Source organism: Eulemur rufifrons, chromosome 16, assembly GCF_041146395.1.
Source record: "Eulemur rufifrons isolate Redbay chromosome 16, OSU_ERuf_1, whole genome shotgun sequence".
Taxonomy (NCBI): domain Eukaryota; kingdom Metazoa; phylum Chordata; class Mammalia; order Primates; family Lemuridae; genus Eulemur; species Eulemur rufifrons.
In genome coordinates this window covers 2,602,322-2,624,365 of record NC_090998.1, presented here as the reverse complement: position 1 = coordinate 2,624,365, position 22,044 = coordinate 2,602,322, and the positions used below count along the sequence as shown (strand labels likewise).

At 49.1% G+C, this 22,044-nt stretch overlaps 1 protein-coding gene and 1 non-coding gene across 3 annotated transcripts; both read left to right on the top strand.

The window, feature by feature from the left end:
- The first annotated feature begins 944 nt into the window (after positions 1 to 944).
- HDHD5 (haloacid dehalogenase like hydrolase domain containing 5) lies at positions 945 to 19,848 on the top strand. 2 transcript variants are annotated; one of them, XM_069490174.1, is made up of 8 exons: positions 945 to 1,070; positions 9,902 to 10,105; positions 11,518 to 11,630; positions 13,145 to 13,238; positions 14,850 to 14,883; positions 16,603 to 16,777; positions 18,640 to 18,828; positions 19,009 to 19,848. In XM_069490174.1, exons 1-8 carry the CDS (start codon positions 945 to 947, stop codon positions 19,331 to 19,333), a joined length of 1,260 nt encoding a protein of 419 aa, XP_069346275.1. In that variant the 3' UTR covers positions 19,334 to 19,848. The 2 variants fall into 2 exon arrangements, with proteins under 2 accessions (XP_069346275.1, XP_069346276.1); XM_069490175.1 differs by lacking the exon at positions 9,902 to 10,105 and having other exon boundaries at positions 1,016 to 1,070.
- LOC138397740 (U6 spliceosomal RNA) lies at positions 9,447 to 9,548 on the top strand. Its single transcript, XR_011235856.1, has one exon. It is a non-coding gene; the product is annotated as a U6 spliceosomal RNA (small nuclear RNA).
- Positions 19,849 to 22,044: the final 2,196 nt, after the last annotated feature.

Here is a 22,044-nt window from a genome sequence, read left to right as displayed (position 1 = left end):
GGGATCCGCCTCCTAGAGGAAGGGGCAGCCTACACATCACAAGTGGTGGGAAATGAGACTTCTTCCTGCAGCGGAATCTCCCCTTCGTGACCAGGGACTGCCAGACTCAGTTCTGCTCAGAGGCTCCAAGGAAGTACTCTGCATCCCCTTGACTCTCAATTACCAAAGCCCATTCTTTCCTCATTCATCTCTGTATCTACTCCGGGAGCTGGCACCGTGCCCAGCACTAGCTGGGTTCAATAGGTGTTTGCTAAATTAGTTATCTGACCCTCTCTCGGGAGTTATTTTCTACCGTGTATTACAGTCTTGCCTCAACCTCCCTTCAGAGTGTGAGTTTGGGGGGATTATTCAGGTATATAGTCTCTCCAGCACAGAGCCCGCAGGAAGGAGAGGTTCAGCGGCTGTTTACTGAAAGAATACAATAATTAATCATTGGCGCCCGACGCACATTTCTTGATTGACTGGGGCTCAGTAGACTTGAACATGAAAAGAAAGGTCTGCTTCCTCAACCTCTCCTTGAAATCAAGGTTAAGTTCCCGCCACATAGCCCCGTCCCCCAAAGTCACCGAGGTTGAGAGAGCTGGGACTTCCACATGACACACACGTTCCCGGGAACAAGCAGGTACGCAGAGATAGTAGGGTGGTGCACCTGGGCCATGCCGGCCGTGCACAGCGGCCTGCTCACCTCAAGTGTCCGCCTGCGAAGCGGCAGGACCTTGCGCCTCTTGGCTGCAACAGATCCCCTCGGGCCCGCGGCCCAGCGCCCCAGGCGTCCTCCCGGCTCCGCATGCCGCGGCTCTGGTACCGCCCGTCCACACCCAGCGCCGAGATGAGGGACTACGACTCCCGAGATGCCGCGCGCCGGGCCGCTGATTGGCTGCGCGGCGCGGGTGGGAGCACGGGCCGGCAGGCGCAGTCTGCGCGTGCGCGCGGCCGGCGGCCGGATGGCGGCGCTCCGCAGAGTGGCGGCGCTGGGCGCGGCGCCCGGGCTCTGTTGGAGGGCTGCGTGCGCGGCTGCGGGGTTTCGGAGCCTTTGCCCGCAGAGGGGCTACGCTGTGGGCCCCGCTCAGGTGAGAACGCCCGGGCTCTGGCAGAGCGGTGCTCAGGACTGGCAGCGGGGCCAGGAGCCGCGGAGAGGGAGGGCGGCCGGCCGGGACGCTGTGGCATCCCCCCGCCTCCCGAGAAACGGCCTTGACTGGGCATCTGACCTCAAGTGCACTTCGTTCTCGCCTGGAGGCCCAGTGTCCCCGGCCTCCCCCTGACTGCGTGCGATTTGCAGCGCCGTCGGCCTGGAAGAAAAGTTACTCCGCTGGAGAGCGACCAAAACAAGCCCAGAAAACGCTAATCAGGATGGTTACTTGGTCCCTTGTTGATTTTCAACCCCAAAGTTTCTCAGCGGTTTCCTTGTGCCTCTTATATTTTTACTGCTCTTCCTTTTTGATTTTCACAGTGGTAGCATTTTGGTTATGATTTTCAACTACATATGGAAGAGATTTGAGGTCTCGCGCCTGTAGATGGACACTCCAGAAGTGAATTTGGGTTTGGTGTGGGTGTCTTACTTTGGTCCCATTCGCTGTGGCCCTGCTTGAGTGTAGGGGCGGATCTGTGGAGCAAGAGGAAGAGAACTGGAGTAAGGTCCTTAATTTGTGCAAGGCATTTTAGTGATATATAAATCTCTCAGAACTTTGGAGGAAGGTCTGTCCTTGGTGTTAGTAAGGAAGCCGAAGCTTGGAGTCAAGTTGCCTTTTCTTTCTTTTTTTTCTTAATCTTTCTCCTCTCTCTTTCCTTCTTTCGTTCCTTTCTTCCTTTCTTTCCCTCCCTCCCTTCCTTTCATCCTTGCTTTCCTTTTTCCTTCTTTCAACAGTCTCGCTCTGTCGCCCAGGCTAGAGTGCAGTGGACTCATCACAGCTCAATGAACCTCGAACTCCTGGGCTCCAGCGATCCTCCTGCCTCAGCCTTCGTAGTAGCTGTGACAACAGGCGCATACCACCACGCCCAGCTAATTTTTTCTATTTTTGATAGAGACTGGGTCTCGGTGTTGCTCAGACTGGTCTCCAACTCCTGGCCTCAAGCAATGTATAACTATTTTATTGGTTCTAGTGTCTTTACAGGTCCTGAGATACCGCCAAGTGACTTCTCAGGTAGAAAAGGGAAGAAAGGGTTGTAGCATAGTATAGAGATTAAGAATACTACCTCTGGCGGGCAGGGTGGCTCACGCCTATAATCCTAGCACTCTGGGAGGCCGAGGCAGGAGGATCACTTGAGCTCAGGAGTTGGAGGTTGCAGTGAGCTATGATGATGCCACAGCACTCTACCCAGGACGACAGAGCAAAACTCTGTCTCAAAAAAAAAAAAAAAAGAAAAGTCTGAGCTTCAGTTTCCCCATCTCAATGGGTATATGCACACGTGCAGTGTTTTTGTCAGAATAAATAAGATGATGTATGTGGAGTACTTTGCATAGTGACTGGCATGCAGCAAGTTCTCTCAAATGTGGAAGTAGTTGTAGTAGATAGTGAAGTTGATGGTAGTTATAACGATCGTTACTGTTTGGAAAACATACCAAACCAATTCTAGTTAAGAAGCAAAAACACAAAGGAATATCTTAGTGGTCCCTTTATTTTAAACTCATGTTTAAATTCCACGTATTTTATCACTGCCACAAAAATGAACTTTAGAGCAGTGGTCCCCCACCATTTTGGCACCTGGGACCAGTTTCATGGAAGACAGTTTTTCCATAGACGGGAGTCGGGGTGAAGGGTGAGGAGTCGTGAGCTCAGTGGAGCTCTGCAGCCAGGTCCCTAATGGCGCAGCCCCCTACCGGTCTGGGGCTGAAGGCTTGGGAACTGCAGAACTAAAGGATCTGGCCTAATATTCAGGACTAGTTGGAAAAAAAAAAGTGATGCAGAAGAAAAGTTAAAATAGAGTTACAAATGAGGATAAAAAGAAAGGAAAAAAATCTTTTTTTCTAGGCACTTTCACGTAAATTAATACACTTTACTTTTTAGAGAAGTTTTAGGTTTACAGAAAAATTAAGCAGAAAGTACAAAGAGTTCCCATACACACCCTCTGCTCCCACAGTTTCCTTATTACAGTTGTGTCACTTATGATGGGAATATGTTCTGAGAAACACGTTGTCGTGCAAACATCACAGAGTATACTTCCACAAACTGTACGGTGTAGCCTGCTGCTCGTGGGCTACAAACCCGCGCAGCATGTTACTGTACTGAGTACTGCAGGGAATTGGAATCAGTGGTAAGCATTTGTGTATCTAAGAAGCATATCTAAACAAAAGGTACAGAAAAATATGGTATGAAAGATAAAACATGGTACATGTTTAGGGTACTGTATAGGGCACTTCCCGTAAATGGAGCTTGCAGGCCTGGAAGTTGCTCTGGCTGAGTCAGTGAGTGGTGAGTGAGTGTGAAGGCCTGGGACATTACTGTGCTGTTCTGTAGACTTTATAAACACTGGACATTTAGGCTTCACTAAATTTATAAAAAATATTTTTCTCCAATAATTAACATTAGGTTACTGTAACTTTTACTTTATAAACTTTAATGTTTTGACTTTTTGACTCTTTTGTAATGAATGACACCTATCTTAAAACACAGTGTACAGCTGTATAAAAGTATTTTCTTTTTTTTTGAGATAGGTTCATGCTCTGTCATCCAGGGCTAGAGTACAGTGGCATCATCATAGCTCACTGCAACCTCAAACTCCTCGGCTCAAGCAATCCTCCTGCCTCAGACTCCGGAGTAGCTGGCACTACAGGCGTGTGCCACCATGCCTGGCTAATTTTTGTATTATTATTATTATTTTTTTTGGTAGAGGTGGGGCCTTGCTCAGGCTGGTCTTGAACTCCTGGCCTCAAGCAATCCTCCCAACTAGGCCTCTGAAAATTCTAGGATTACAGCGGTGAGCCACCGTGCCCAACAAAATACCAAAATATTTTCCGTATTTTATTTTATTTTTTTTGTTTTAGCCAAGTATGAAAATGAGATTTATTGAGGAGAGAAAGATAGGATTATAGGGCAAGAGCAAGATACAGGTTTACAGAGCATGGTACATACGCCACAGATGATGACCAGACCCATTGTCTCAGCATGGCAAGCAAAAGGCAGGGCAAAGAGAGAGAGGCAAGATATTTTCCTTATTCCATAGGCTTTTTTAAAGAATAATGATTAATTTTTTTTAAACTTTTTTGTTAAAAACTAAGACATAAACACACACATTAGTCTAGGCCTACACAGGGTGAGGGTCACTGTCTTCCACCTGCACATATTGTCCCACTGGGAGGTCTTCAGGAATAATAACACACATGGAGCCGCCATCTCATATGACAAATGCCTTCTTCTGGAAGACCCCCCGAAAGACCTGCCCAAGGCTTTTGAGGAGGCATCACTCTTTTTAGAAATAATGTCCATCATGGTTTGTTTCTGGGTTGTTTTTTTTTTTTTTTTTGGTCCTAGATTTTCTTGTAAGCAGGTACACCATGAACATTCCTCTCTATTAAGGAAAGCCTTTCAGTGTTGGGGTTCTTGTTTCAAACTTTTTGAGGAACTTCTTGAGGTCTGCAAAAGCTTCTGCTAAATGCTTCACTGTGAATTTTCTTGGTTTGTCTTCTTTTCCTTCTCCTGCAGTTCCCTTTTCTCTTGCTGCTGCTTCAGCCATGTGTTCTTGTTCCATCATTATCCTACAGGATCACCATTGTATATGTGGTCCATTGTTGACCAAAACATTATTATGTGGTGCAAGACTGTGTTAATATCTGGCATTAGCGTGGGACATTCGTGACAGCTGCTGTGCACCTTCACTTTGATGTTCTGGGGTGCCTCTTTCTCTGTGGACATCCTGAGGGTTGGGGAGGGAGGTGTAGTGGTAGATGAGGGAACCTTAAGGAAATTGCTAAATTTTCCTGAAAATCTTCCTGTTCTAAGTAGCAGAGGCTATGGCTTCTTATTTTTAAGAAAGCATATCTTGTATTTAGGATGTGACCAATAAAACTGTGCATGATTAACTTTTGCAGCTGTAACACAAATGAGCTTTTTATTTTTTTAACTGAAAGTTTTCAAAAATTCAAAAACAGGATAATATGAACCCCATATGCCCATCTCCCAGATTCAGCAGTTACTAACATTTTGCCATACTTGCTTATCTCCCTCCTCTTTTTAGCTGTAAGATTTTATTTTACTTATTTTATTTTTTTATATTTTTAGTAGAGACGGGGGTCTCTCTCTTGTTTAGGCTGGTCTCGAACTCCTGACCTCAAGTGATCCTCCCACCTCAGCCTCCCAGAGTGCGTGAGCCATCACACCCAGCCTAGTTGGCTGTAAGATTTTAAAGTAAATCCCTAATTTCTTGTCATCTCAACCCTAAATTCTTCTCTGTGTACCTCTAAGAAAATAAGGACAGTCTGAACATAACCACAATGCCATTATCATACCTACCGGTAATTCCTTAATATCACTTAAAATGCAGGCCTTATTAAAATTTTCCTGATTGTCTCCAAATTATAAGCAAATGAATTTTAAGTTTAAACTTTGAGAACAGTATGCTTTGTATCCATAACAGTACAAAAGAAGTGCTAGAATGACCCATTCCTTACCTCCAGGGACTGAATTTTTCTAAGAGCCACCAACTCTCTTCCCTCCGGAAGGGGTAGGGTGGTCAAGAAGTGCCCAAAGGGAAAGGTCTGCCTTATTTCTCCCCACCTGTTCATCCTTTGGGTCATTCAGCATTTGGGTCAACCTTTGATGAGCACCTGTGAGGGTCCAAGCACTGTGCCAGGTGGGGGATATAAGGGCAAATCACATCCCCTCATCCCTTAAGACCCAGGTAGTGAGTCTCTTTGAGAAGAGTAAGATGAAATCTGAAAACTGTGGTTCCTTTCTCCAGGAAAAATGCACATAGAGTTTTAAGGGGCTTTATGGTCACCCCAAAATCTATCCATGGGCCCAGGTTAGAACCCCCATTCTAGAGGGACTTGTTGAGGAATAGAGAGAGGCTCCAGGGATCTTTGAGGGCCATTGGGTACATGAAGGCACTGAGGACAGAGAAGAACCGGGGCTCATAGCTGGAGGCTGGCAGGAGGTGAGGGAAGCTGTGTGTTCCAGATAGAGGACCTGGACCCTCCCGGCACCCTGCTTGCTCTGAGGTGCTGCCAAGTGAGGGAGCCCCGACTTTGTGACCAGCTCAATTTGAGGCTGAATCCCTGAATCTAGCACTTGTGAACTGGGTGACCCTTGACTGGTTGTTTACTGTGAAGTTGGTTTCTTATTTATCCAGTCAGATTATTTAGTGTGTATTTATATTGAGTACCATGTCTAACCCAGGCACATTTTGCTAGGTCATGCCTTTCGGACCTACACTTCCTCAAAGTGCTGGTACAAAGAGTTAAGAAAAATGTCTTTGTTATATATCTAAGTGCCCAGTACAGTGTGTCAGTCTAGGGTGCGACAGCATCAGTCTTTGGAGCCAAGCGATAGAGGCACTGTTTAGGGACTTCCTGCATGGCATGTGGGGCTTGGAGGGTTTCTCCCTGGGGGCTGTTTTCTGGTGTTCAGATGTGATAACCAACTTGTTGGTTCAAGTTTCTTCCTCCTATTTTTCCAGTGTCCCTGCCCACCTCCAACTTGGTGCTATGGCTGCCATTGGCCAAGCTGGGACGCTCTGTGCACAGGCTAGCATCAAGGAGCTGGAAGACCACCTCCCCCAGGGGTCCTGCTTGTTCAGTGGCTGGGAGATGGGATCATTACAGTCACTCCAGTTCCTGTTTTTTTGTTTGTTTGTTTTTGTTTTTGTTTTGAGACTCAGGGTAGAGTGCAGTGGCGTCATGATAACTCACTGCAACCTCCAACTCTTGGGCTCAAGTGATCCTCCCGCCTCAGCCTCCTGAGTAGCTGGGAATACAGGTATGCACCATCAAGCCCGGCTAGTCTTTTCTGTTTTTTGTAGAGACAGGGTCTTACTCTTGGTCAGGCTGGTCTCAAACTCCCGAGCTCAATGATGCTGCCTCGCCCTCCAGAGTGCTAGGAGTACAGGCATGAGCCACCGCGCCCGGCCCCCCAGTTCCTGTTTTACTCACCCAGAAGCATCCCTTGGCTTTCTTGGCCCCACGCCCTCTGGATTTCCGTGCTCATGTGACTGATGCTCCCTCTCGGCCTGTCCTTGAGTGGCTTTGTTCTGCCTGGTTCTCTGAGAGCAGAGCCCTTCCAGATTCTCGTCTCCAGGACCTTCTGTCCAGTGCTGATATGTCCACTTACCTGTCCCCCCGGGTCCACAGTGGGCCTTATCTTTGTCCTCCCCAAGCCTCCCACCTGCTGCTGCACCTGTGTCCCTTGGATCAGTGACTGATACTGGCATCTGTCGCCCTAGGTCCCCAAGCCAAAAAAAAAAAAGCATGGGAGTCCCTGTGGCTCCTCCCTCTGCCCCTGCACCTGAGTGGAGTCCTGCTGTTCTGCTAGGTGTGATCAGCCCCCAGCTCTCCATTCGTGTTGCCACTGCCCTAGTCAAAGCACCATCCTCTCTGTCTTGGGTTGCAGTTGGTACCAATTAGTTTCCTTCAACTTGATTCCCTTCAGTCTGCTCAATCCATTCTTCTCTCTGCCGCCAAAATTTTTCTACAGTGCAGGTCTGATGATGCTATTTTCCTAATTTCAAACTCCTTAAATTGGCCAAGGAGACCTGTGATGGCCCATCCTCCCCTCCCCAATGGATTAGGACCCTCTGGTGCAGGCTCATTTTGTAAGCCATCACTCAGTGTAGACTGTTTGGGGGCTGCTGTTTAATTGTCTTCTCTCTGAAGTGTGTAGGCAGGGACCTCATCTGTCCTGTTTGTCTAGGCTCATGCTGATTGGGCTCTCAAGAGAGTTTTGTTACATGAATGCACATATTTAACGCTTTCATTGCCTAGCTCAAAATTCTCTTTCAAGAATATGCCTCTGTTTAATTCTGTTTGTTTGCTCAGAACTTAAATATTTAGAATTGATTTGCATTTGTGAAAATGCCACAGTTTTAGTAGGTTTGCTTTCTAGCCTGGTTACTTGCTGTCACGCTAGCTAAGCAATGAGGGGCTGGAGCGCAGTTCCTTTGTATTTCTCTTTGCACTTTCCGGGGAGAGCCCTCTGCATAGAGTAGGAATGTGGGGTCAGCATGGCTTCTCCTAGCTGGCACCAAGAGAAGAAAAATAGCAAACAGGTTAGATTGGATTTTCCTGGCCATTGAGAAACATCTTGTATGTTAATAGGCAGTTTATAAATTAAGAAATGGAATGAATTTTTTAAAAAGACTGTTAAAATTTATGAATCCAAGAAGTGCAGATTGAAATGAGATACCATTTCCTTAACCTTTCAATTAACAAAACATTTGATAATTAACTGTCTGATACATGTGAAAATCAGTATTGTAAGGGTAAAGTACATTGCCAGTGGCCATGTAAGTTGGCACACATTTTTGGAGAACTGTTTGTCAGTAGGTGTTGCATAATTACAGTATTTGTACTCTTTGACTTATTACTCCTACTTTTAAGAATCTAGCTTAAGGAGGCTGGATGTGGTGGCTCACGCCTGTAATCCTAGCACTCTGGGAGGCCGAGATGGGTGGATGGTTTGAGCTCAGGAGTTCGAGACCAGCCTGAGCAAGAGCGAGACCCCGTCTCTACTAAAAATAGAAAGGAATTAGCCAAACAACTAAAATATATACAAAAAATTAGCTGAGCGTGGTAGTACACGCCTGTAGTCCCAGCTACTTGGGACACTGAGGCAGGAGGATTACTTGAGCCCAGGAGTCTGAGGTTGCTGTGAGCTAGGCTTGACACCACGGCACTCTAGCCCGGACAGCAGAGCCTGACTCTGTCTTGAAAAAAAAATCTAGCCTAAGGAAATATTCGTAATATGCATAATATTGGGAAATCAGTATTTTTGAAGAGGTTCAAAATCTAAATATCCAAATTAGGGGAAATATAATGTTAATATATTATTTACTCAGAATATTATGTAGCCAGAAATGATGTGTAGGAGGTAGGGCTATGCATATTGATATGGAAAGACAGCCAAGAGATCCCGACTAAAGCCAAATGGAAAAGAAAGTAAACATGATCCGGGCTGTGTGTGTGTGATTAAAGGGTTAAAAATGTGGGTACTGTATCTCTATAAAAGGTTTCTGGAAAATATTTTACTGTAAGAGATAGAATAGGACTAGGTGGAAGATGGAGACAAGAAACTTTTAAAACATTTTTACATCATCTTTAGTGACTGAGATGTTCTGGTTTTTTTTTTTTTAACTTTGTGTTGTTCTAATTAAAACAAGATCTTGAAAAATGGTTATGAAAGCTCTTATAACCAGTAAAAATGTTTATGATATGTCAAGCAAAATGAACAAGATACAAAATTACATAAAGTGTAGTTGTAGCTATAGGACAAATATAAGAATAAACAGAGGAAAGAAAAATATTAATTGGTTGTTTTAAGGGGTTAGGATTCAATATGGAGAAGATTAGCATGACCTTGTGCAAGGATGACACACAAATTCATGAAGCGTTCCATATTTTTATGTTTGTGTTTAAATAATGAAAAAAATAAAAAAGGGTTGGGATTAAATTTTGGGGGGTTTCTCTATTTTCCAATTTAAAAATTGCTTTATAATTATGCAAAAATAATTTTAACAAAATGGTTATATACTTTATAAAACATGACAAAGGAATAATTCTTTGTTGTAGATGGATTTGCCCTATCAGAAGTCCCTTGCTTTTGTTTTTTTGTTCTTTCCAACATAGGTTTTTGAGGGCCCTGGGTGACCTGAGGATGAGGTTGAGTCTCTCTCTGTAAGGGCTGTTTTTTTCCCCCTTTTTCTCCTTCTGCCTCTTGACTCATGCAGAGGTAATTCTCTCTTACCTTCTGTGCAGAGCTTGCCTACCTTTGGGTTCCTGTTGGATATCGATGGAGTGCTGGTTCGGGGCCACAGAGTGATCCCGGCCGCTCTGGAAGCATTCCGCAGGCTGGTGAACTCCCAGGGCCAGCTGCGGGTGCCCGTGGTTTTTGTCACGAATGCTGGAAACATCTTACAATATGGCAAAGCCCAGGAGCTGTCAGACTTACTGGGGTGCAAGGTAAGGAGGCAGCCAGAGGCGTGGGAGCCCAAAGACCTGGCTCCTAGTGGACCTCCACCCCAGCTCCAAGCCCCTTCCCTTAGGTTGGGGTACAGTATCACTAAGTCCTAGGTCATGGCAGTGGGAATCTTTCAACCCTGCAGGAAAAATAAGTTCAAGCTTAGCCTCATGAGTAGAGCGTCACCAGTAGGGTCTTCTTTACATACACACACACACACACACACACACACACACAAAGTTTAGCACAAAAATCCTGCCCATGTATTTGGAAGTTTTAGTGTGCATTCCTTGTATCCATTTCTTTTCTTCTGGGCAACAGGGGTGTCAGCCCCTGGAAAGCAACGGTCACATTTGTCTAAAATTCTGCGTACCAGGAGGGACTCTGAAGTTATTGCCCTTGTTTTTCATAAATAAGATGTATGCACCTCAATGAGTGCTGGCCTCCAGAAGCAGTTCCTCTTCACCCACTTGCCATTCCACACTGCTTCCCGACATTGACACATTCTTGTTTGTTAAGGGTGGATTTAGTTTTTGGAAAGAATCCTTTGGAACCAAGAGAGTACATAACATGGCTGATTGATTGGATGCTGCTGCTTGAGGTCGAATACAAAGGGTAAAGGAATAAAATTGGTTCCTTGCTGTGGTTTCCAGAAAAGGTTCCAAAACATTCCAGGTAAAGGCTGCATTGTTGGAGTTAGTATAATGTTAAGAAGGTAAGTCTTGGGCCAGGTGCGGTGGCTCATGCCTGTAATCCCAGCATTTTGGGAGGCCAAGGTGGGAAGACCACTTGAGGCTAGGAATTCAAGAACAGCCTAGGCAACTGCAAGACCCATCTGTACAAAAAATAAAAAAAATTAGCTGGTCATGGTGGCACGGGCCTGTAGTACCAGCTTCTAGGGAGGCTGAGGCAGGAGGATCGCTTAAGCCCAGGAGTTGGAGGTTGCAGTGAGCTATGATGACACCACTGCACTCTAGTCTAGGCAACAGAGGGAGACCCTGTCTCAAAAAAAAAAAAAAAAAACTAAATCTTTAAGTAGAACTGAAAATAAAAAGTCAAAGACATTTCTACAGCAGTAACAAAGAACACGCACACAAGCCTTGTGGTCTCCAGGTGGGGGATTCAGACATCCAAAGGGCATCAGTAAATTGAACCGGACAGGATTGGAGAGGGGCAGGGCTCACATCTGATGGCATTTCTGTTTTCTTGTTTTGTGTGGCAAGAGCCAAATGAGACAGCTTTTTCTCACTCTTGCTTGGGTAAGTTTTACAAGTGCCGCTTCCCCCTCTTTTTCTGGGCATTTCCTCCCTTCCCTTCCCTTCCCAGGTGAAAGAACCTGCCACCTGTCTCCCATTATTATCCCTCACTGTTAATGTCTTCCTCCGCTCTCCCCTGTCTCTTGGTGTCCCTCTAGGTGGATCCAGACCAAGTTATCCTCTCTCACAGTCCCATGAAGCTCTTCTCGCAGTACCATGAGAAGCGGATGCTAGTGTCCGGGCAGGGACCCCTGGTGGAAAATGCCAGGATGTATCCTTTTGCTAAGGGGCAGGACTAGGGCCTTTCCTCCCTTGTCTGAGTGGGGACCTAGTGAGGATGCGGGGTATGGGCAGTGCAGGGGCTGTGTAGTGGGCCCGCAGGGCAGAGAGGACAGCTCCCGAGTGTGGTCAGTCCTTGCGGTTTCAAAAAGCCAGTCCCCATGCTTCTGCATCGCAATCTTCTGAGGAGATTAAGATGCAGATTACTGGGTCTTAGTGCCGGAGAGTCTTGATGTTCAGGTCTTAGTGCCGGAGAGTCTTAATTCACCAGGTCTAGGGTAAAACTCAGGAATCTGTATTTAAAAAAAACCCTCTCTAGCTGGTTCTGTAACCAGGTTTGAGGACCACTGCTCTAGCCCCCTTCCTTGGGTGCTCGGCTTCTCAGCTGGTGTTATATAAGGAGGCGGTTGCAGGGACCTCATCCGCTGGGCGTGTGCACACTCAGGAAGCAGAAGACCTGGCCCCTGTTCTCAAGTGGCTTGTACTTTGTGCTGAGTGATTCCTGGGTGTGCAGCAGGCTCTAAAGGGGGCAGGAGACCAGGATAAGGGCACTGGGATTGTGAGTTAATCACGGGGTTCACACTTAGGAGGCAAGAATAGTGCCCACGAACAATAAAGGAGTATTTAAGGTGACATATGATTGAAGGCTCTTAAGAGTAGTATAGGTTCTAAGTGTCACAGCTGTTGAGGGGAAGGGAATGTCCCTCTGGCAGGCATTGCCTGTGGTTTCGTGGAGGGTCATGGCCGTGCCCCGGAGGTGATTAAGGTTTCCCAGGCAGGGGAAATGGGAGGTTGGAATGGGAGAGGGTAGGGAATGAGAGAGAACAGGGAGGTGGTGCCAGGGGTAGGAAGCCTTGGAAGTAAACTCAGGGAGTATGGACTGACTGCTCAGGGCAGTGGAGAGTCAGGGCTGGCTTTATTGCTGATGGAGTAATCTGATGGAATCATCATTTTGGGGAAATTTCATTTTGAGAGTAATCTGAAACTATGTCCAATTAAAACTGCAACTTGGAATTGAAGACAGGAAAGTAGAGGCAAGTCTTAGAGGAGATAAGGCTGGAGCTGGCTTGTCCCTCCCCAAGGCCTCGCCTTCCTTGCTGAATTGGGTTCCTCCTTCAAGATGTCAGCTCCAGTCCTACTCCCCAGCCCCTGAGGAGTCTCTTCTGAACTCAGCACTGAGTGGCAGCGCCGTTCACAGAGCACCAGTTCTGATGGGCTCTGAGCAAGCATGAGCTCCCTGGGGACAGAGCTGCTTCTGTGCCTCTGCACCCTGGGCAGTGCCTAGCATAGGGCCTGGCACCAAGTGTGCCCAGTGACTGCCGATGGATGGCGCAGCCTGCCTGCCAGCCCCTGTAGGGTTGTGTCTTCCTTGCTGGGCTCTGCTCAGTTCCCTCCTGCCTCGGTGGATCAGGACTGGGTCTGGTTCCCATCATTCATGATCTGACACATTCAGAAAAGCATCTGCCCCCAGAACTGCCTAGTGTTGCTTCCCTGATCTTGCTCCAGACTGGGCTTCCGGAATGTGGTGACTGTGGATGAGCTGCGGATGGCCTTCCCTGCACTTGACATGGTGGATCTGGAGCGGCGGCCAAAGACCACGGTAATAAGGTGCCCGGGTTGGCCATGCCACCTCCTGTGCTGCGCCCAGGGCTCTCAGCGTGTGGTCCGTCCCGCTGTGCCCTGCATTGGCTCTGCCCATGGCCCTCCCACCCGCTCCCACTCAGCTGCAGTTTGTACACGCCGCAGCAGCCTTGCCTCCTTGGAGAGGCACATCCAGCCAAGGATTTTTTTCCCTGGATATACAAGAATGGCCCAGGCCAGAGGGAGGCTCCAGCGCTGTCCTGTCTGCGTTGTTCCTGATGAGCTGGGAACCCCTTGCATAGCCCCAGCGTGCCCTCCAGCTCAGATTTTGTACTTCACTGGCTGGCTTTTCCAGTGCTGCTCAGCGGGGTCACTAACCTCTGTTAAGTTAGTCACTGCTGTTCCTTTGCCCTGAAGCATGGTGCAAAGCGTCGCTCTTGTGAGAAGTGCTTTGCTTGTAAAAGGAGCACCAGCAACTCTGCGTGTCTGCCCATGTGCCTTGTGGGTTTCGCTCACGTTCGAGCCACTGGCTAGACTTCTTAACGCCTGGCCTCAAGCCATCCTTCCTCCTCAGCCTCCCAAAGTGCTGGGATTATAGGCGTGAGCCACCGCACCTGGCCCAGCCATTGCCTTGACTTCTTATCTCTTCTGGTGAGCAGTTCAGGACCTTTCGTGGATCCTCTAGCAGCAGTCCCCAGCCTTTTTGTCACCAGGGACCGTTTCCATGGAAGACACTTTTTCCACAGACCAGGGAGGGAGATGGTTTCAGGATGATTCAAGTACATTACATTTACGGTGTACTTTATTTCTATTATTATTACATTGTAACATATAATGAAATAATTATACAACTCACCACGGGTTGGGGACCCCTGCACAGTATGAGTGTGCCAGTCCCTCAAGGTGCCCCTTGGCCCACTTGTTCCTCATGTGAATATTAACTCAGACCACGACCAGAATTTGACAAAATTGGTCATAAACGGACCATTCACTTTTATTCATTTACATGGCTTGAGGCCTTCCTCCTCCAGAGTTTCTGAGTGAATGCAGCACTTCCTCTCCCTTGAGAGCTTTCTCCCTGCATCATGCAAATTCTGTGGAGAACCAGAATGTGAGAATTGGACCAGATCTCAGAATAGCTCAGAGACTGAGTCTCACACAGGGAAGTGACTCAGCCCCAGGTCACATAGCTGGGTAGAGGCAGAGCCAAGGCTGCGGTGCCTGGGGAGGGACTGGACCCCAGAGGCTGGTCAGGTGACTCCGCCTGTACTGACAGGGAGAGAAATGGCCCATCACACCCAGTGCCACCGCCTCTGTAGGTGCCTTCATCTTTGGCTCTGATTCCATAGCCTCTTGCTTGGGCTGCATCTCGTGTCCTGTCCCCACTGGAGAGAGACAGCACCTGCCCCTTCTCCTGGATGCCCTTTGTGTGTGGCACCCTTAGCCTGTTCTGTGGCCCACCTGGCCGTTGTCTTTTCCCCTTCCTCTCTCAACCTGCTTCCTCAGTCCTCGTCAGCTTCGCCTTGGCTTGGGCTCCACCGTGGGGATGGCCTCTGGGGTGTGTGGAACGTGGAGGCCGCGAGTGGAAGGTGACTGTGGCACTGACGGCCTCTTATGTGTCTCTCGGCAGCCCCTTCCGAGGAACGACTTCCCAGCCATTGAAGGTAAAAGCGGTCGTCCTCGAGCGTGGGGTGGGATCTTCTCCCTCCCTGCTCAGGCCCTCAGGCTGGCTCGGTGTGAGGTCTGCCTGCAGCCCGGCGGGGCGGCAAGGGTGGCCCTGGGCGCCAGGGCACCTGGCCCTGATCTGGGTCTGCTGCTTACCACCTCTGAGACTTTGTTGTTAGTTTTTATTTCTCCATGTCACTCACCTTATTATTCTAGAAAAACTGTAAATGTAGAGACTCTTAGGGTGGAAAGGAACCTAGGGATACTCTAGTCCAGTGTTTCTGAGCTCTTTCAAACCTGGTTCTCCCGTTGTACAACAAGGATGTTGCAATATCGCCTTTACTATCCTGAAATGACATTCACAGGTAATAAAACTTCCCTGTGCACATATATTAAAAATTAATTAGTTCAGTATAAAGCCCTAATTGTAATAGGGGGAAATAAAAGGAAAAATTTTTAGTAAGAAGATAATGTAATTTCAATATATAGTGACTACCAAGAAGTAAAATGATTGCACTAAGCATAGAATCATCATGAATGATACATCAGATACAAATGCAAACTGATAGAAGTGTATTTACAGATGTGAAATTAGGGGAGTTGCGAGCACAGTGGCACACGCCTGTAGCTCCAGCTGTTCAGGAGGCTGAGGCGGGAGGATTGCTTGAGCCCCGGAGCTTGAGACAAGAGTTTCGAAAAAATAAAATACAGTCTTGTCTTGACTTATATGACAGTTGTATTTTTGGAAAAATCAGTGCTTATTAAAACTATACACAAGATATGTTGTGATTATGTATAAAATGGAGTTGGCTCAAGTAATTCTAAGCAGGTTGTTTACCTGCATGAATGTCAGGTGGGGCATCCACATATTAGGATGTGGGACAGTTTTTGATTGTGTAGGGCTGTCTTGAGGATCTAGCATCCCTGGCCCCCTCTCACAACCCTCACCTGCTGAGTGTCAGTCATTGTGATAATTAAAATATCCTCCAATTTCTAAAATACCTCCCTAGGGGGCGGTGCCCCACTGAGAGCCACCGGTCCCCCTCAGTTCACCAGTCTAGTAGCGAATATCAGCAGCTCTCTTTCGTTAAGTGCTTGCTACGTGTCCAGCACTGGGCTAAGTAAGTGCTTATCTGTTGTATCTCATTTGTATCCTCACAACAGCACTGTAAGTAGGCGTTGCTATTACGTAACTGAGGAAACTGAGGCTTAGAGAAGGTAAGTAACTTGCCCACAATCATGCAGGAAAACTGGCAGGGTCAGGGTTGAGTTCAGGTCTCTAACACTCCACATCCCCCTCTCCCAGCCATTGGGTTCTGCTGGTCCCTGGGCTCAGAGAGAAGTGACTGGTGGAACAGGTGCCCCTTGGCTGAACTCACGTGGGGCCAGACACAGTGGGCAGAGCCTCAGCCAGCAGGGTAAAGCAGGCCTGAGACTTGCAGCTTTCTTTTTTTAACCTCTTCCATGAAATCCCAGTGGACTCAAGTTAAAACGGGAGCCCTTAGGAAGCTCTTCCCTGGGCCTTGTTCACCCAGGGTGGATGGGTGAGCGGCTCGCCAGGCTTGTCAGGGAACCATGCCCTGGCCCAGAGGAGCACGCTGTGGGTGGAGAGCTTGTGGGTGGGGAGCGCCAGCTGGCCTGAGGGCCTTCTGCCCTCCCGCCACCAAAGGCAGGCCGTGTACCCTGCAACCCTCCCCCTGTGCCTTCTCTCTTTAAAGGGGTGCTCCTCCTTGGGGAGCCGGTCCGCTGGGAGACCAGCCTGCAGCTGATCATGGATGTCCTCCTCAGCAATGGGAAGCCTGGGACTGGCCTGGCAACAGCTCCCTATCCCCACCTCCCTGTCCTGGCCAGCAACGTGGATCTCCTTTGGATGGCTGAAGCCAAGATGCCCAGGTGAGGACGCAGAGTCCCTGGCCTTGGCCCTGGTGGCCCACTTCCAGCTGCTGCCTGGGCAGTCCTGCGGGCAGTTTCCCATTCATCATTCTGACACGCTGGGTGGTCGGAACCCCACCTGGATAAGCCCTATAGTTGCCATAGTAACTCGGCTTTCTAGGAAGGATTTCAGGGGCACTTCACATATAAGTTATTCAACTGGAACTACAGATTACTGAGAATGTATTGAGATGATTTTTAACACATGACTGCAACCCTCTATAATCTCTGCAGAACATGCTCTTGTCTAGTTGAACCCAAACAATGGACAGTTTTTGAGTTGTATCAGTGTAGACCATTCAACTGCTCTTCCTTCCTTGCCTCCACCCTACAGCATTAGGTCTTTCACTTCTTTGTTTCCTTTGACCTTTAAGACATAGGGGCAGGGGACAGCAAGCATGATTCTGATGGTTGTGCAGACCAGAGAAAGAACAGTGGATAAGGGACTTTCTCAAGGGCACAGCATGGGTATTGAGCAAGCCACACTCCCTGCTCAGCTGTGTTGGCGTCATCTGTCCTGCCCTTGGGCTGAGTACAGGTTTAGGTAGCCCTCGAGGTGCCTTATTGCAAGGCCAGCTGACGGCTGCTGGGTCCTCTTTGGCCGCCCTTATCTGCCAGGCCAAAGTCCTCTTGCCCTGCCGCTGACTGGCAGTGAGCTGCCTGCGTGCTCCACCAGCAGAGGGTGGGCAGGGCCCAGCGCTGTCTCCGCTCACATGACTCGGGGCCCTAGAGAGAGAGGGGTTTTGGTGTTCTCTCTGGTCACTTTTAAATGGTATTTCTGTCGCTTGAGGTTTGGTGTGGTCTCTAAAGTATTATTCCCAGAGTTAGGGTATGCTGACAGTAGGTGAGGGGGTTGGTTATGTAGCTGTGAACTGAATAGCAAGGGGCAAATTTCAGTTTATAAACCAGATTTGAGATTAGTTTTTCATTCAATGATTTAAAAATAGAAAATAGAATTCTCTATACAAATAAATGACACTGAACTATAAACTAACATATAGCACAATATCAGTTGAGATTTGGTTTAGCAACAAGGGATGAAAACCCAAAACAAAAGTATCTTCTTTCTTTCTCATGTAAAAGTCTAGGTTAGGAAGTCCAGGGCTTGTGTGGAGGCTCTGCCTCGTCAGGAACGCTGGCATCTTCTGTCATCCTGCTGTGCAGTCCTTAGCCCTTTATTGCCAAATCTAAGATAGCTGCGCAAATGCCAGCCATCACATCAGCATTCCAGGTGGCAGGAAAGAGTAGAACAGGGCAGAGAATACCCCTTCCCCAATTTTAAGGATACTTATGAAAAGTTTAGCCCAGCACTTCTGCTTTCATTGACCTGTGGTGTAGTCACATGGCCATACGTAGCTGCAAGGGAGGCAAGGGAATGCACTTTTTATACCTCGTGGCAACATATTTAGCTGAAAATGACACCAACATAGGGAAAATGGCAACCAATAGTCAACCACAAGTCTATAAAGCAGAATTTAAGTGTAGTTTCCGGAGTCAGACTGCCTGGGTTGTAATCCTAACTCTGCTACTTTGGGCAAGTTATTTAATCTCATTATGCCTCAGTTTCCTTTATTTGTAAAATGAGGGTAACAGTATCCATCTGGTGAGGTTTTTCTGAGAGTTAAATGTGTATGCTGTCTCCAGTGCCAGAACAGTGCTCAGTAAATGTCAGTTACTAGAAGTAACTTAACTTTGATCCCCACCACCAGGGCCCCAGGTAAAAGGCTGGTCTCCATGGGTGCTGCTTAGAGAACGGCAGTAGTGTTCTCTGGAAGAGCCTGGGGACCAGGAAGACGGAGCGGCTGAGCTCTCTTCTCTGGCAGGTTTGGCCACGGCACCTTTCTGCTGTGCCTGGAAACCATTTACCGGAAAGTGACGGGCAAGGAACTGAGATACGAGGGCCTGATGGGCAAGCCCAGCATCCTCACTTACCAGTATGCGGAGGGCCTGATCAGGCAGCAGGCGGAGCGCCGGGGCTGGCCCGTCCCCATCCAGAAGCTCTATGCTGTGGGGTGAGCTCCGCTCCATCCTCTTCATCCCTTCACAACTCCCCCTTCCTTCTTCCTGTCCATGCTCACCCCCTTGTTTCCCTGTATCTAATTCACACTCCTATGCCCAAATTGTCCTCTGCTCCTTGCAACACTGAATTTGGATTTTCTCCTCTTCCCTTTTCTATGTGGCTGCCCTGCCAGTGATAACCCCATGTCTGACATCTATGGTGCCAACCTGTTCCACCAGCACCTGCAGAAGGCCAGGCGCGATGGGGCCCAGGAGCTGGGGCCCACGGGCCCACGGAAACAGCAGCCCTCCACAGCCCAGAGCTGTGCCTCCATCCTGGTATGCACTGGCGTGTACCGTCCCAGGGACCCAGAGCCTGCCCAGGGAGGAAAGGAGTCTCCATTCCATGGGCACCGGGACTTCAGCTTCAGTCCAGGGCTCATGGAGGCATCCCACGTTGTGAACGACGTGAATGAGGCTGTGCAGCTGGTTTTCCGCAAGGAGGGCTGGGCTTTGTAGAGAGGGGTGGGTTTTGGAGGTGGGGGGTGGGGCTGGAGCTGCAGGTGAATCCTGTTGGCTGGGCTCTGTCCTGGCCACTGTGCCCCAGTCAGGGCCGGCCTGGCTCCCTTGCCACTCTCCCTGTGGCCCCACGGGTGTGATATTACTGGTCACCTGGAAGAATGCAGTGGTTTTATCCCTGCTAGGCAGTAGCCACAGAAATGTCCCCTGGGCAGTGTTTCACGTGGAACTAGCAGGATTTTCTGGGCCTGATTCCTGTGTGTCTCTCCCGGCAGTTTAACCTCAGGCCAGTCCCTTTACCTTGTGCCTCAGTCTCCTCCTTATTGCAGTAGGGACGTGTGAGAAAGGGAAGGCACTAGAGCTAATGTGGGAATTTCTGCAGAGGCCTTTCCCTTCCTGAAGGAGCCACCACTGCTCGTCAGCAGGGGGTGTACTAACATGCAGATACCACTTTTTACTGTATTTTAGTTTATTCCTCAGAGACTGGGGGGCTTATTTTTTTAAATTAAAATGATCAAAATAAATATTCATGATGCTGTCTCTTGTGAAGCTCTGTCTGGAATGTATCAAAAGTCTGGTGGGGAGAGGGTAGTGGGTGAGAGGTGTGGGTGGCCAGGGGGCAGAGAGATGGGTGGCACTCACTCCCTGAGGTGCCAGCGTCTCCTGTCCTGCCTCTGCTCGTCCTCCCACCCCACACCCACACCCAGTCTGGGCTGTGAAGCCCGAGTCTGTCTAGGAACAAGTGGGGCCCAGCTTTGGCATATCCTTAGCAACTTCCCTGGGATGGAAAACAAAAAGGATCTTGTTAGTGGTTTGTTCTCAAGGAAGGGGCTTTTCCTACAGTGATTCTAGAAAGTATATGTTTCTTCTTAGCTCCTTCCTCCAGGAGTCATCCAATTCCATTTCTTCATTTGTCTGTGTCGCCCACAACCTGGGCATTTGCAGGTCCCTGGGCCCGAAAATTGTCCTCATTTTACTCCAGGGTGGTTTGCGTTTGCCACCAGCTGATCACTCCTTCCTCATTCATAGAGCACTCTTGGCTCTGACTTCTTCTCCCCTCTGTTTGAATGCCTCGTGGGTGTTTATGAGTAAGGAAGCAAGGGATCGAGAGCAAGAGGCCAGAGAAACGGGGGAGCAGAGGGCTGGCGTCCTGGACGCCGGCCAAGGGAGGGAGTGAGGACGGTGCTCCCTTAGCCAGCATCCCAGAATGCTGTCCAGAGCCAGGCCGGCCCTGCTCCTCCACAGCCAGCCATCCAGCGCCGCCTGCAGTCTTCCCGGTCTCAGGCAGCAGCAGCTCCTCCCTCCTCACAGTCTGGGCCAAGGCCCCGGGTCCTGCTGGGCTTCTGTCTCATGAGCTGGCACGTCCCTCAGTGATTTGGGTCCACGGGAAGGCCAGGCCTGGAGATGGAGTCCTGGCCCCGCTCTCACTAGCTTTGTGGCCTCATGTGGCTGACTTCACGTCTCCCTGCTACCGTTCTGTCATCTGTAAAACTGGTGTTGACAATACCTGTTTCATAGGATTATGTGGGAAATAAATGAGCTGTTTTAAGTATGGTGCTGTATCATTTCAGATTCTGTCCCACAGTAGGAAGCGCAGAGGTAGGCATTCAGGCTGGGGAATGCACTTGGGGACGTCCTCAAGGACTCACGGGCTTGCCCAGCCGTCTTGTGTGTTGTGTTCAGATACAAGGTGGCACAGCTGGACTTCTGAGCCCCTCACCCACGCTCCCAGGAGGGAGGAGGCGAGAGTGGAGGCAAAGCAAGTGCAGCTTGACTCCCGTAAGAGCTTCCCCAGAAGTACTCCCGTGGCCTCCAGTCCTGTGACGACAGCGCTATCACCCCTAGCTACAAGGAAGCAGGGACAGGCACACTGTGGCTCCGGCAGAGTTCGGGTTGTGTTTGGGAGGAAGGGCAGCGCAGTGGATGTTGGGTAGGCTCCCGCATGCTGGCTGCAGTGCCCGGGGCCCAGGACTACTTCTGAAAGTGCCCTGAGGAGGTCAGCCAAGGCCTGGCCTTCTGAAGCACCTTGGCTGGTCCTCATCTGAGCTGCTGGGTGGGGTAATAGTTTTGCTAGCTTACGTTTGCGTAGTCATTATTTTCCAAGGCATTTAAAAATAGGCATCATTTGTTCATAAGTTGTTAGAACCTCACAAAGCGCCGGATGGAGAGAAACATTTCTTATCTATGTCATTGTTATCCATTAGAGCGCAACGGGAGAGACCATTCTTCCATTTCGAGGCACCATTCTGTGTGCCATCGCAGTGACCAGTCACTGGCGGTGATACCTGCCTTGTGAATTTCTCCTTCTAGTGATGATGTATCCGAAATCACAGCAAACGGAGGGGCTGGCCTAGAGGCCATCTCCTAACTCTGAGTCGAGTTCTCCCGAAGCACTGCACCAGAGATCCTCCCACCCCCAGCCAGCCCCCTGCCTGTCCCCCGAGCATCGAGCATCGCTGCATGTCCTGGAGCAGCTGCTGCTGTGGATACAGCCCAGGTGAGCTCTGCGTGGGCCAAGCAGGTCAACCTCACCCAATGAAACGGCAGCTGAGTGCAGAGGGAGCCGGGAAATCAAGCCCAGTGTGGCCACGTGGGGAGCACCCCTCCCAGGGTCAGGACTGCTCACCGCACACTGACATGGCAGAATGGCAGCACCTCCGTGCCTGCCTGCCTCCAGCCCTGTCCCTTTGGCTGGCTGTCGTTTGGGATCT

Coding starts and splice junctions, on each gene's coding strand:
- HDHD5 (XM_069490174.1), top strand. CDS start 945: ATGGCGGCGCTCCGCAGAGTGGCGGCGCTGGGCGCGGCGCCCGGGCTC. Junction 1,071..9,901: donor ACGCTGTGGGCCCCGCTCAG/GTGAGAACGCCC, acceptor CCTTCTGTGCAG/AGCTTGCCTACCTTTGGGTT. Junction 11,631..13,144: donor CTGGTGGAAAATGCCAGGAT/GTATCCTTTTGC, acceptor ATCTTGCTCCAG/ACTGGGCTTCCGGAATGTGG.